Genomic DNA, 15955 nt, shown 5'->3' with positions numbered 1-15955 from the left:
GAGGACACCCACCAGGGACATCGAATGCCACAGGGCGAGGTAAGCAGTCGGCTGCCTGCACCTCAGATGTGCCTCCTGGGGACACACCTAGACGTAGTAGTAGAACTAGGAGGGCGAGGCGCGTCGAGGATCACGGAAGGCACCGAGGGAGGGGGACAGGGTAGGTAGGTGGTGAGGGGAGGGTCGGAGGTGAGGGGGGTGTAGAGATGTGAGGTCGGCACCATCGGGAGATTGGGGATCTGTATTGAAAATAAACACGCTTGGGCACAACCAGGAGGATGCCTCGGTCACGTTCTTCCGCAATGCATCACCACATGCAGGTGATGGGGAATAATAATAATAATCTTTATTGTCACAAGTAGGCATACATTAACACTGCAATGAAGTTACTGTGAAAAGCCACTAGTCGCCACACTCTGGCGCCTGTTCGGGTACACAGAGGAAGAATTCAAAATGTCCAAATTACCTAACAGCACGTCTATCGAGACATGTGGGGGGAAACTGGAGAACCCAGAAGAAACCCACGCAGACACAGGGAGAACGTGCAGCCTCCACACAGACTCCACACACCCAAGCCAGGAATCGAACCTGGGACCCTGGAGCTGTGAAGCAACAGTGCTATCCACTGTAATAATAATTTTTATTGTCACAAGTATGAAGTTACTGTGAAAAGCCCCTGTGCTACCTTGCTGCCCATGTGACTGAGCACTCAGCAGACAGGCAGGGGTCAGACTATGGCATAGATTGAGGTGCACCAGCGCCCAGCTCTCTGCGGGTTATCATCACCTCCCCGCTCGACAGTGATCTGCTGACAGTGCCGACACTGTCCCAGCACCATGGAGTGATATGACACATACCCTGGGAGGGTGGAAATTGGGGGTGGTGGGTGGGTAAGGTTGCGATGGCAGACCAGGCCATGTCCTAGGTGAAGCGGGGGAAGATGAGGACCCCCTGGCCTTGCCAGACCCTCACTGCTGCCTCCTCCCTGGCCTCATCCTCCAGCCCTGGTCTGGTGCCTCCTCCTCATCCTCTTCCTTGTCCCCCTCCTTGGAGACGGACACATGTTCCTCATCACCAACCTCCAGCTCGTCGCCCTGCTGCTATGCCAGTTTGTGGGGAACACAGCAGAACACAACAGAGCGGGCGACCCGCCGTGGGGTGTACTGCAGGGCACCACCGGAGCGGTTGAGGCATCGGAAGCGCATCTTGAGGAGTCGGATGCACTGATCAATGACACCCTGGGTGGCTGCATGGGCCTCATTGTACCGGGTCTCCCCTTTGGTCTCCGGTCTCCGTGCTGGCGTCATTAGCCAGGTCCTCAGCATATACCCCTTATTCCCCCAAGAGCCAGCTGCCCATCCTGGAGTGCTCCTAGAAGAGGGCAGGGATGTCCGACTGCCCCACGATGTAGCTGTTGTGAACACCCCCCGGGAAGCGTGCACACACGTGCATCATCTTCATCTGATGGTGGAGAATCCTGTAGCCCTGCCATCTTGCCGACCATGACAAAGATAATGTAGTCTGCTGCCCGGGAATACAGGGCATTCGTGACCTGCCGGATGCACTTGTGGGCTGTAGCCTGTGAAATGCCACACAGATCCCACTTGAGCCCTGGAATGATCCAGTGGCGTAAACGTTCACGGCTGCAGTGACCTTGCCAGCCACCGGGAGCGGGTGCTCTCCTCCTCCATGTGGTGCCAAGTCCGCGAGGATATGGCACAGGTGTTGCACCATCTCCTTGTTGAGGCGCAGTCTCCTGCAGCAAAGGACCAGCGATGCCCGTACAACCTGGGCTGTCGCAGGATTGACCTTCAGGGTCCCTCCCTGGCCTGATGGGTGGCCGGGTCCTCAGGGTGTGGGGCCGCTGCCTCGAGCATCTGCAGACACTGCTGGTGCCGCCTTCTCCGGCGTCTGGCTGCATCGTGGAGCCGTAGCATTCAATATTGGGAAGGAATTGGGGAGGGTGTTAGACTGACAAACAGTGGTGGCTCCCACCCCGTATCCTCTATTTCCCCACTAATCCTCCCACCCCCCTACCCGGCATGTCCTGCCCACGTACCCCCGCTGCAGCGGGCCCCCCTCATCAGGTCCCAGACCCTGCACCCCGGACATCTGTTTGCAACATCAACCAAACCGGCCGCTGGTCCCCTCCCCGTGACACTCACCCTCCAGCTGTGGACTTGTCCCCCGTTGGTGTGTCCCATTCCCTTGGTGTTCGGATGTTGGCTGCTACATGTGTGATGTTGCCCCCCCGCAGTGTCCAGGCATCGCGGTCTGATTGGGATGCTAGGCTATGACTCCCACATTCTACATGGCCCGTCCACCCATGGGAATCCACTTGAGTTGTGTGGAGTGCTCACTTAACCATGATTGCCAATTCCCGAGAGTCTATAGCCTTCAGCTGCACAGCCAGAGGCTTCGGCTGTCGGTGGGGGTTATGGGTGGTTGGGAGAGCAGGTGGGCAGGGACAAGTGTTGCCCCTTGAATGGGTACACACGATCCAGGGGTTGACATTGTGGTGCTGCGAGCAGTTGCCCTCCGATTGCCCCCCCAGAGCCACCCCCATGGCGGCCCAGTCCTGATGAGTGTCTCCCACCCTCAGCCGAGGGTCCCCAACCTCCCACCGAGCACAGGGGCAGCAAGCCCAGCACTCCCGGCTCTTTGCCGGTGAGCAAAGATGGCTACTCACCTCCTCAGCTCCCCACAGAAGCCCTTCCGCCAGGATCACGTTTTTAAAAAGTTTTTAATCAGCACCAACATGAGCACTTGCTGGGAAGGCTGCTGAATGATAGGGGGACATTGGATAAGGGGTTGCTCTCATTAATTGTATGGAAACGGGGCTTTTATGGTGATAATTGGTTTCTCGTTCTGCAATGGCAAGATCTCGATTTCGCCGAGGGGAACGGGCTGGTTGCATCACACAACCTGGCACCTGGCACGGATCTCGTTTTTGGCCTCTCCCGCTATTCACCGGCCTCGTTTCGCTTGAGCGAGGGTGTATTGAGGCCGGAAGATCACGCTCCTTGATAACTCTTGATAACCCTTCCAGGTGAGGCCTTGACAAAAGCTTTGCTGAAATCCATGTAAACTACATCAACTGCACTACCCTCACCTACACACCTGGTCACATGCTCAAAATATTCAATCAAATTTGGCAGGCATGACCTCCCTCTGACAAAGCCATGCTGACTATTCCTTCTTTTTTTATTTATCAATTTAGCGTGGCCAATCCACCTACCCTGCACATCTTTGGGTTGTGGGGCGAGACCCACGCAGATACGGGAGAATGTGCAAACTCCACATGGATAGTGACCCAGCAACTGGCATCGAACCCGGGTCCTCAGTGTCGTGAGGCAGCAGTGCTAACCACTGCACTCCCATGGCACGCCTACATGCTGACTATTCTTGATCAAACCTTGCCTCTCCCAAGTGGAGATAGATTCTCTCCTTCAGAATTTTCTCCAATAGTTTCCCCACCACTCACATGAGACTCACTGGACTGTAGTTTCCCGGCTTATGTCTACAGCCTTTCGTGAATAGTGGGATCACACTAGTTGTTCTCCAGTCCTCTGGCACCTCCCGCGACCAAAGAGGAATTAAAAATTTGGGTCAGAGCCCCTGCAATCTCCTCCCTTGCCACCCACAGCATCCTGGGCGCAATTCCTCCGGACTTGGCGACTTTTCAGCCTGCCAATACCTTCCTATGATAATTTGCTCAAGATATGTGGGCAAATCTCTGAGAATTGAAAGAAAAATCAGGTAAAAATTATAGGGCATTTCAACTTCCCCAATTATTACTGCGATAGTCAAAGTGTGAAAGGCTTAGAGAGGGCGGAAATCTTAAAATGCATCCAGGGGAGCTTTTTATGCCAAGACAAAGAAAGTCCTACAAGGAAGAGGGTGGTGCTAGATCTAGTTTTGGGAAATGAGACCGTGCGAGTGGATGAAGTTTCAATGGGGACCATTTTGGAAACAGCGACCATAACTCAGTACAATTTAAGGTAGTTATGGAAAGGGACAAAGATAGACCGGAAATTAAGGTTCTTCATTGAGGAAGGGCCTATTCTAATAAAATAAGACAGAATATGTCCAAAGTTAACTAAAAATCTTGGGCAGCACGGTGGCTCAGTGGTTAGCACTGCAGTCTCACAGCACCGAGATCCCATGTTCGATCCCGGCTCTGGGTCACTGTCCGTGTGTAGTTTGCACATTCGCTCCGTGTTTGTGTGGGTTTCGCTGAATACGCTAAATTACCCCTTAATTGGAAAAAATGAATTGGGTACTCTAAATTTTTTTTTAAAATCGACATCAGAGCAGTGGAATTTACTTAAAACTGAAAGAGAGGATCGGGCCAACATGTTCCCATGATCATCATGGGTTATTTAATGGATGAGTCTGGCAGATGCCCACCTGGGAGACATACTATTCTATGTTATATTGTCTTTTGAATCCAAATTCCACCATCTTCTGTGGTCAGATTTGGACTCCCAAAACATTACCCTGAGTCTCTGGATTACCAGCCCAGCAACAATACCATTGCACCACTTCCTCCCTTTAAAGCACAATCTCTTCCCTGCAGACCAGTCACCTCAGCTAAGATCTGCTTGCAACATGAACACGTCAGAATCTCCACCAGACAGCTTTTGCTGCCATTTCACCAGTGCTCCCAAAGTTGCTCGCTGACCTGCTGATTATTTTCTGTTTGTTATAAAGGAATCTGACACTGCTGTCTACCACTCTGGGTTGTGCTGTGGGTGGAGTGGGAAGTGATAGTGATGTACAACTGGGAGATGGGTGGACAGAGGCTGAGCATTAGATTACCCAGCATGCCTGGGGCTGTGGCGCAAGCACAGAGAGCAAAACGGCGCAAAGATGGCTTAAAACTTTCATTTAGTGAGAAAGCAAACATCGGTTCAGAGTTTGAAGGCGAAAGGAGCAAGCACGCTACTGGGTTATTTTTCTTGCCTGAGAGAAAACAAGCCCATGTGTGAGAAGGTTAGTCCACAGCACAATATTGACAATTCCTTGCAGCTGGGGCTCAGATAAGCCCTGAAGCAGTCATAGCTACATGCTGCTGGGGTGTGGGGTCCCAGTGACACCCTGGAGAAGTGAAAGCTCTATGGTGCTGGGACGTTGGCCATTAGAGATGTCCTAGAGCAGTGATAGCTCCATGCTGCTGGGGAGTGGGATTCCGTGAAGCCCTGGAGTAGTGACAGCTCCATATTCCTGCGGAGTTGGGTTTCAGAGAAGCCTTCGAGCAGTTCTCAGCTCATTAAAACTGAAGTGAAACTTTCTGATATGTGAATATGGCATTTTGAGTTAAGAAAAGCCTGTAGCAAGCAGTACATCTAGGATCGTGCAGCAGGTTAGATGCTGAGGAGCAGACTGTCAATCCAGTTGGACACTGAATGAAGTGATTGAGGGCTGGGAAGTGAGCAGATATTGGGCTATCTGAGCTGTTGTTCAATTGGCTGACAAGACTTTGCAGCCAGGAGAGGTAAGATGGCTTCCAGACTGAGTTAGAGCTGTGCTGAGGGAAAAAAGAAGCTATAACCTCAAAAGAGAGCTGAAATACCTTGTCAGGATATTGGGGTATTAAAGAATTGATGTGACTCAGAGTGATCACTGATATCTGGGAGGTTTGCTGAGAAATATGAGGGATGCGTCCTGTTGGAGTTGGTAATTTAAGGTGTAGTTTGCAGGGTATTCAGCCACAGATTATATGTTAATTCTTGTTCACCTCATGTCAATTCTGAATGTTCGAGCGTAACACAGATGGAATATTTAGTTTGCTGACTCTTGTATAGGGAAATGTCCTCTTTATTTAAACAATATATGGGTTATTGTGGATTTATTCTCTTCGTAAGTAACCAGGATTTCAAAATTAATCTATTTTAAAACAATGTTGTTATTCCCTAATATGGGCGGAATGATAGCGCAGTGCTTAGCACTGCTGCCTCACGGCACCGAGGACCCGGATTCAATCCTGGCCCTGGGTCCCTGCCCATGTGGAGTTTGCACATTCTCCCCATGTCTGCATGGGTCTCACCCTCACAAGCCAAAGATGTGCAGGGTAGGTGGATTGGCCATGCTGATTTTCCCCTTAATTGTAGAAAAAACAAAAAAAAATGTTATTTCCCAATACAGTCTTTTGTTCAAATTAGATTTATATTCTTATTTAAAGCCATAAAGTGTCCCAAATTGAGTAATTTGAGTGAACAATGCACCAAGTATGAGAGTGATCCACATAAGGAGGCATTAAACCACAGCACGGAGGTGCATGTGCAGGAAAATCTCAAGTAGCGAGATGGAGAGATTTTGTGAGGAAATTTCAGAGTGTGGCATACAGTCAGCTAAAGGATTGGCCAAGAATGATGGAGCAAGGAAATTAGAGATGAACAAAAGGTCAGAACTGGAGGTTTGCAGTATCTCTTGAGGGTTGCAGACTGGAGGAGACGGAGAGTTGGGAAGGGTTAGCTCTTGGAGGTTTTTGAAAGCAAAAGTGAGAATTTCAAATCTGTGGCATAAATGGACCAGGAGCCAATGCCAGTCATTGAATACACGGGTGATAGGTGAACGTGATTTGGTGGGAATTAGGATGAACATTGCAGACTTTTACATGAGCTCCAGTTTGCGGACGGAGCAAGGTGAGTGAATGTTCAAGAGAACTTTGTAATAGTCAAGACTGAGTTATCAAAGGCAGTGATGAGATTGGCTGAGGCAGAGGTAAGAGGATGCGACAAGGTGGAACGATGTTGGCTTAGTGATGGGTTTGGAATTTAGAATTCATGCCAGTGTCAATTGGCCACTGAGGTTGGTATCGGTCTTGGTCAGAAGCAGCTAATCATTAGTGAAGAACATGGAAACAGAAACTCTGGAGACTGGAGTGAATTATTTGGCAAAGGCTGAAGCCAAAAGAAAAGCCGATGTGGTGGAGAGGTCAAGAGACATGGGGGAAAAGTAGAGCTGGATGGCATCAGTGTACAGGTGGAATTTCAGATTACGTTCTCAGATGATGTTGCTAATCAACAGCTTGTTGATCAAAATAGGATGGAGCCAAGGATAGATTCTTGGGGGATACAAAAGGTAATAATGATTATGCGCACAAAAGGAAGCCATTACAGGAAATTCTCTGGCTACTAGCGGATGAACCAGACGAGTGCAATCCCACCCAACTGGATGATGAAGGAGATGTGTTGGAAGAGGATGATGTGGTCAACTGTGTCAAACCTGCAGGTAGTTTGAGAAGGTTGACCATGATCAGCATTTGTAGCTTTGAAGCATATCCTTTTGATGCAGCAGTAGGAGCAGAAATCTCACTGCAAAGGCACTAACATATAGTTATCAAAGCACAAAGTCAGGTGCTACAATGACAACCAGCATATATGACTTGTCCTGTTTTGCATCTCCGCCCATGTCTGTGTTTCACCCCACTGTTTAATATTATTATTACTGATACTCCGTGTTATTAATAATAGTGGGTGGAATCTTACCAAAGCCTTTTCAAAGTGCCAGGCTCAGACTGAAAACCAGCATGAAGCTCTGCGGCTGCATGGATCAGTTTTCTCTCCAGATCTTGAGCCTCTCTGACTAAAAAAGAGATTGGGTGGGGATTATGTCATCACCCTGGTGGAGCGGGACCTGATAGAGCCGGCACCCTGCTCCACAGAGATAAAGGCGCCGTCTTAATGGGCACCCCAATTACAATTAAAAATAACACCCTTATCTCAATTCTGTATGGTATCAGGAGCTCCCACACCCCCAGCACAGTACTCAGGGGTATCCCCAACCAACCCCCTCCACCGAGGCACCAACGGAACATTGCCCACTCTCTCCCATGCCTGCAAGTTCCCCCTCACTGCCCGCTCTCCCCTACCGCCACCCCCCAGTCCCCTCCTCCCCCCCCCCCCCCCCCCCACCTGCCACACAAAACTAGAAACCTCTCCATGGTGCTCCCATTAGGGCCCGCCCCAGTACTTCCCGCTGGAACAAGTTGGCATTACCTTGGGCATGTCCCTCCTCCCCCCAGCGGTAAAACTTAACTTTGTGACCCCAGATGGATCTCCTCGACTGAACCTTGGTTTTAAAAAGCTGCTGTAAACCTCGCGGAAGTGACATCACGTTAGCGAGGTTTAAATATTCAGTGATGGTGGATCACGTGGTGGAGTGTTGGGGAGAGCTGAGTAATCATATTAATATGTATTCAAGTCAATTAAAATGGGGTGGGATTCTCCTCCCCGCCAGCGCGTCCCTGCCCACAGCGGAATTTTCCATCCTGCCAACCAGCAAAAGGGGTTTCCCATTATGGGAAACCCCACGCCAACAGGAAATCCCTGGGCGTGGGGCGCTGCTGGCACAACAGAGTATCCCGCCAGCAGAGAATCCAGCCCCTTGTCATCGGCAAGGGACATGGAAAATCGGAAAGCAAGGAGCTGGATTCTCCGTTTCAGCGGTTAAGTGCCGGCTGAAATGAAGAATTGCGGGCGTTTTAGGACGTCAAAACCGGCGCAAAACTCTCACCGATTCAGGGACCAGTGAGAGGCTAGCAGCAGTGGCGAGTGAAACTCCCGGCTCATGCACCAAAAATGGCTGGAGAATGGTCGGGTCCCTGGCCACGCATGCGCACGGCGACGACCTGCAGCGGCCACGCCATGCAACATGGTGCCAGCCATGCGCGGACCCGATCCGACAAATGCGACCCCACAGGTTACCCCCTGGCCACCCCCCACCAGTCCCCGCAGCCCTCGGGTAAGCCACCCCGGGCCAGTGGCACGGATCCCAGCCAAGTGTGGCGGCGCTGGACACAGTCCGCAGCTGCCACGCCGGGTTCCTAACCGCTCAGACCACACGCCAACCGCGCGGTCAGGAACTCAGCCCATCGGGGGCGGAGCATTGCAGGAGGACCTTCCGATGACACGTCAATGCCATTTCAATGCAACGCAATGATGGCATTTAGGAAGAGGCGGAGACTCAAAAACCGGCGTCACACCGCTGCCACCCCCGATTTTGGCGTCGGAAAGGATTCTCCGTCCAATCGGCAATTAGGATATCGGCGTCGGGCAGTGGAGAATCCCGCCGCATTATGATCTCTCCAGAGATGATCGCATTTCCCGATTCTCTCCGGATTTTACACCCACATCACCATTCTCTCTGCCAATGAACAAGGGTGAACACTGCCCCCATTACTTCTGATACTGATAATTTACATACATTGTCAAGACATCCAGTTGTCATGAACATAATCTCACACAGTCTGGTACTTACCGCAGTTCCTGTATTTTGCAGTCCGGATTCCTCAGAGCCGCAGAGAGTAGTTTCACTCCTGAATCTCCCAGATTATTGCGACTCAGTCTAAACATAGAGAGTAAGAAACACATTACAATGGTCTCCATTTTCACCACGGAGGTGAGAAACAGGAGCTGGGTTTATTTTCAGATGCTGGTGAGAAACTGATTAAAGTTATTATTTTTGCATGGACAAACCATTACTTGTTATGGTTTCCTGTTCTCTTAGAGCCAGAGGGAGTCAGATGAAGTGTGAACTCATTGAACTCGCCTGGCAGCCATCACTGAGGCTGCTGGTTGTCCTGAGGGAGGAACATAGAAAATAGGAGCAGTAGGCCATTCGGCCTTTCAAGCTGGCTCCGCCATCATGATGATGGCTGATCATCCAACTCAGTAATCCGTTCCCGGCTTCCCACCCATATACTTTGATCCTTTCAGTCCAAGAGCTATGTCCAGGTCCTTCAGATACAACATTTTGGCCTCAACTGCTTTCTGTGATAGTGAATTCCACAGGCTGATCATGCTCTGGGTGAAGAAATATCTCTTCATCTCAGTCCTAAATGTTTACCCTGCTTCTACCTTGTCTAGTCCTACAAAAAGAACAAAGAACAAAGACAAGTACAGCACAGGAACAGGCCCTTCGCCCCTCCAAGCATGCGCCAACCATGCTGCCCGTCTAAACTAAAATCTTCTACTCCTCTGGGGTCCATATCCCTCTATTCGCATCCTATTCATGTATTTGTGAAGACACGCATCAAACGTCATTATCGTCCCTGCTTCCAACACCCCCTCTGACAGCGGGTTCCAGGCACCCGCTAACCTCTGTGTGAAAGACTTTCCTTGTACATCTCCTATAAATGTTGCCCCTCGCACCGTAAACCTATGCCCCCTAGTAATTGACACCTCTACCCTGCGAAAAAGCCTCTGACTAACCACTCTGTCTATGCCCCTCATAATTTTGTAGTCCTCTATCAAGTCGCCCCTCAACCTCCGACGTTCCACTGAGAACAAACCGAGTTTATTCAACCTCTCTTTATAGCTAATGCCCTCCATATCAGGCAACATCCTGGTAAATCTCTTCTGCACCCTCTCCAAAGCCTCCACATCTTTCTGGTAGTGTGGCGACCAGAATTGAACACTATACTCCAGTGTGGCGTAACTAAGGTTCTATACATTCATTGTATATTCCCTACCTGTATTCGATCTTCCAAATGTTGGAATTCTATAGGTATCTAGATTACCCCTCAGTTTTCTGAACTCCAGCGAATATAATCCAAACTGGCTCAATCTACCTCGTATGTCAGTCATGTCATCCTAGTAATCAGTCTGGTAAACATTTGCTGCACACCCTCTATAGCAAGAACATCCTTCCTCAGATAAGGACATCAAAACTGCACACAATATCCAGCTGTAGTGTTACCAGAGCCCTGTATAATTGCAGCAAGACATCCTTGCTCCTGTACTTGAATCCTCTCGCAATGAAGGCCAACATACCATTTGCATTCTTTACCGCCTGCTGTAGCTGCATGTTTACATTCAATGACTGGTGTACAGGACACCCAGGTCTCATTGCTCATTCCCCTCTCCTAATCTATAGACATTCAGATAATAATCTGCCTTCCTGTTTTTCTACTAATGTGGAAAATCCCACATTTATCCACCTTGCACTGCATTTGCCCACTTACTCAACCTGTCCAAATCACACTGAACCATCTCTGCATCCTCCTGACAGCTCATCCTTCCATCCAGCTTTGTGACATCTGCAAATTGGAAATATTGCATTAAGTTCCCTCCCCATTGTGAACAACAGGGAGGGGTCCCAGCACAGATCCCTGCAGTACCCCAATAGTCTATGCCTGCTACTTGGAAAAATATCTATTTATTCCTATTTGTTTCTTGTCTGCCAACAAGTTTTCAATACATCTCAATGCCCCTAATCCCATGACCTTTACTTTTACATGCTAACCTCTATGTGGAACTTGTCGAAAGCCTTTTGAAAATCTAAATAAACCCATTTTCGAGTAATTCCAGTAGATTTGTCAAGCATGATTTCCACAAATCCATGCTGATTCTGTCTGATCCTGCCACTGTTTTCCAAGTGCTGTACATTTAAACCTTTTATAATGGACTGGAGTTCATTTTGCCCACTACCAGCATCTGGCTGATTGGTTCCCAAGTCACAGTTTTCTCTCGACCTCGCTTTTTTAGTGGAGTTACATTAGGCACCCTCCAATCTGCAGGAACTGTTCCAGGATTCTATCGACTTTGGAAGATGACCACCAATGCATCCATTATTTTTAGGGCCACTTCCTTTAGTACTCTGGGATGTAGATTACCAGGCCCTGGGGATTTATCAGCCTTCATTGTCTTCATCACTCGTTCTCTTAACATACCTATAGAAGCTTTAACAGTCAGTTTTATATTTCCCGCAAGCTTATTCTTGTACTCTATTTCCCCCTCCCTAATCAATCCCTTTGTCCTCCTTTGCTGAATTTTAAACTGCTCCCAATCCTCAAGTCTACTGGGTTTTTTTGACCAATTTTGTATGCCTGTTCCTTGGATTTAATGTTATCCCTAATTTCCCTTGTAAGCCATGGTTTGGCCACATTTCTCATTTTACTTCTGCACCAGAAAGGAATACATAATCATTGCAATTCACCAATGCACCTTGAATATTTGCCATTTCCTATCCAACAGTATCCCTTTAAGTAACTTTCCCCAATCCATCATTGCCAACTTGTGCCTCATACATTATAGTTTCCTTTATTTATATTCAAGACCCTTGTCTCAGAATCAACTATGCCACTCTCCATCTTGATGATGAATTCTGTCATATTCTTGTTGTTCATCCCCAAGGGGCCTCGCACAATTAGATTTCCAAGTATTCCTTTTTCTTAAATATAAATTTAGAGTACCCAATTCTTTCTTTTCCAATTAAAGGGCAATCCACCTACCGTGCACATCTTTGGGTTGTGGGGGTGAGATCCACGCAGACACGAGGAGAGTGTGTAAACTCCACACGGACAGTGACCTAGGGCCGGGATCCAACACGGGTCCTCAGCGTCACGAGGCATCAGTGCTAATCACTGTGCCACCGTGCCGCCAGAGTTAATTATTCCTGTCTTATTAGACAATACCTGGTCTTGGATGGCCTGTTCTCGAGTTGGTTTCTCAATGCATTGGTCCAGAAAATCATCCTGTACACACTCCAGGAATACCTCCTCTGGTATTGTTACTAATTTGATTTGCCCAACCTATATGGAGCTTAATGTTACCCATAATTACAGATATTTCTTTAACGCATGTGTCTCTAATGTCCTGATTAGTGCCATCCCCAACATCACCACTTCAGTTTTATCAACCCCCACTAACATTTTTTTGCCCCTTCGTGTTTCTCAACTCTACCCACACCGCTTCCACATTATCAGAGCTAATACATTTCCTCACTGTTGTATTAATTTCCTCTTTAACCAGCAATACAACCCCACCGCTTTTTCCTCTTAGCCTGTTCTTCCAAAATATTGAATACCCCTCAATGTACAGTTCCCACCCCTGGCCACCCTGTAGCTGCAATCCTACTATATCATACTCGTTTACAACTATTTGTGCGATTAATTCATCCACCTCATTGCAAATGCTCCGCACATGAAGGCACAAAGCCTTTCGGCTTGTCTTTTTAACAATACTTATCGCCTTCCCTTAATTTATCACGGTGACCCTGTTTTATTCTGGCCCTTGATTTCTCTGCTTGTCATTTTGCTTATTCCTCATTCTGTATTTTGCTCTTGTCCTTGTTTCCCTCATTGAGTAAAAACTCTGATCTGAGTCAAATGTTGTGCCCAATATTACAGGAAACATGGAAGCAACGTAAGAAACCACTGTGTAGATTTTACTGTCACTGAAAATTAAATTTATTTGGGATTAATAGAACAGTACAGCACAGGATAGGCCCTTCGGCACACGGTGTTGTGCCGACCATTTATCCTAATCTAACCTACACCCCTTCAATTTACTTCTGTCCATGTGCCTGCCCAAGAATCACTTAAATGTCCCTAATGACTCAGACTCCACCACCTCTGCTGGCAGTGCATTCCACGCACCCAGCACTCTCGGTGTAAAGAACCTACCTCTGACATCTCCCCTATACCTTCTTTTAATCACCTTAAAACAATGTCCCCTCTTGACAGCCATTTCCGCCCTGGGGAAAAGTCTCTGGCTATCCACTCTATCCATGCCTCTCATCAACTTATACACCTCTATCAAGTCACCTCTCTTCCTTCTTCACTCCAGTGAGAAAAGCCCCAGCTCCCTCAATCTTTCTTCATAAGACATGCCCTCCATTCCAGGCAGCATCCTGGTAAATCTCCTCTGTACCCTCTCCCAAGCATCCACATCCTTCCTATAATGAGGCAACCAGAACTGGATACAATATTCCAAGTGTGGTATAACTAGGGTTTTATAAAGCTGCAGCAAAACCTCGCAGCTCTTAAACTCAATCCCCCTGTTAATGAAAGCCAACTCACCATACGCCTTCTTAACAACCCTGTCAACCTGGGTGGCAACTTTGAGGGATCTATGTACGTGGACCCCAAGATCCCTCTATTCCTCCACACTTCCAAGAATCCTGCCTTTAACCCTGTATTCAGCATTTAAATTCGACCTTCCAAAATGAATCACTTCACATTTATCCAGGTTGAACTCAATCTGCCACTTCTCAGCCCAGCTCTGCATCCTGTCAATGCCCTGTTGTAACCGGCAACAACCCTCAATATTATCTACAACTCCCCCAACCTTCGTGTCATCGGCAAACTTACTTACCCACCCTTCCACTTCCTCATACAAGTCATTTATAAAAACCACAAATAGCAGAGGTCCCAGAACACATCCCTGCGGGACACCACTGGTCACCGACCTCCAGGCGGAATACTTTCCATCCACTACCACTCGCTGTCTTCTTTCGGCCAGCCAGTTCTGTAACCAGACAGCTAAAATTCCCTGTATCCCATGCCCCTCAATTTCTGAATGAACCTACCATGGGGAACCTTATCAAATGCCTTATTGAACTCCATATACACCACATCCACTGCCTCACTTTCATCAATATGCCCCGTCACATCCTCAAAGAATTCAATGAGGCTTGTGAAGCATGACCTGCCCCTCACAAAATCATGCTGACTATCTTTAATAAAACTATGTTTTTCTCAATAATCATAAATCCTATCTCTCAGAATCCTTTCCGATATTTTGCTCACCACAGACGTAAGACTGCTGGGTCTGTAATTCCCAGGGATTTTCCTATTCCTTTTCTTGAACAGAGGAACAACATTTGCCTCCCTCCAATCATCCGGTACTACTCCAGTGGAGAGTGAGGACGCAAAGATCATCGCCAATGGCGCAGCAATCTCCTCCCTCGCTTCCCGTAGTAACCTTGGGGAGATCCCGTCAGGCCCAGGGGACGTATCTATCCTGAAGCTTTTCACAATTTCCAGCACATCCTCTTTCTTAATATCAACCTGTTCCAGTCTATTAACCTGGTTCACACTGTTCTCATGAGCAACAAGGTCCCTCTCTCTCGTGAATACTGAAGCAAAATATTCATTTAGGGCCTCCCTTATGTCCTCAGACTCTAGGCACAAGTTCCTTCCACTATCCCTGATCGGCCCTTCTCTCACTCTGATCATCCTCTTATTTCTCACGTAAGTGTAGAACGCCTTGGGGCTTTCCCTAATCCTTCCCACCAGGGCTTTTTCATGCCCCATTTGAGCTCTCCAAAGTCCATTTTTGAGTTCCTTCCTGGCTAACTTGTAACCCTATGGATCCGTGCCAGATCCTTGCTTCCTCAACCTTATGCAAGCTTCCTTCTTCCTCTTGACTAGAAGCTCAACTTCTCTTGTAATCCAAGGCTCCATCACCTTACCATTTCTCCCACGTCTCAGTGGGACTAAACTATCCAGCACTCGCAGCAAGTGCTCCTTTAACAACCCCCACATTACTGTTGTGCATTCCCCCAAGAACAATTGTTCCCACTTTATGCTCCTCAGCTCCTGCCAAATAATAGTATAATTTTCCCTCCCCCAATTAAATTCCTTCCCACACTGTCTGTTCCTATTCCTCTCCATGACTATGGTCAAGGTCAAGGAGTTGTGGTCACTGTCACCAAAATGCTCTCCCAGTGAGACATCTGACACCTGGTCTGGTTCGTTGCCGAGCACCAAGTCCAATATGCCCCCCCCTCCCCCCCCCCCCCCCCACCAGTCGGCCTATCTACATATTGAGTCAGGAAACCTTCCTGTACACACCTGACAAAATCTGCACCATCCAAACCATTTGCAGTAAGGATGTTCCAGTTAATATTAGGGAAGTTGAAGTCACCCATGACAACAACTCTGTTACTTCTGCACTTTTCCAAGATCTGCCGCCCAATCTGTTCCTCTGTCTCTCTGCTGCTATTGGGGGGGTCTACAGAAAACTCCCAATAAAATGACTGCTCCTTTCTTGTTTCTGACTTCCACCCATACTGACTCAGTAGACAAACCCTCCTCAACTACCTCCTTTTCTGTAGCTGTGATGCACTCCCTAATTAACAGTGACACCCCCCCCCCTTTTACCTCCCTCTCTATTCTTCTGACAACACATAAACCCCAGAACATCGAACAACCATTCCTGCCCCT

At 48.3% G+C, this 15955-nt stretch overlaps 1 protein-coding gene across 1 annotated transcript in view; it reads right to left on the bottom strand.

Moving 5' to 3' along the window:
- LOC140410290 (NACHT, LRR and PYD domains-containing protein 3-like) overlaps positions 1-15955 on the bottom strand; it is a 71925-nt gene that overhangs the window by 20623 nt on the left and 35347 nt on the right. The window contains exon 6 of the mRNA XM_072498269.1: positions 9265-9351. Within this exon, the coding sequence (XP_072354370.1) occupies positions 9265-9351 (87 nt within the window). The remainder of the gene's footprint in view (positions 1-9264; positions 9352-15955) is intronic.

The sequence above is a fragment of the Scyliorhinus torazame genome, chromosome 4, assembly GCF_047496885.1.
Source record: "Scyliorhinus torazame isolate Kashiwa2021f chromosome 4, sScyTor2.1, whole genome shotgun sequence".
Lineage (NCBI taxonomy): Eukaryota > Metazoa > Chordata > Chondrichthyes > Carcharhiniformes > Scyliorhinidae > Scyliorhinus > Scyliorhinus torazame.
The sequence above is the reverse complement of the archived record's forward strand: the minus strand, read 5'-3'. Positions and strand labels throughout refer to the sequence as shown.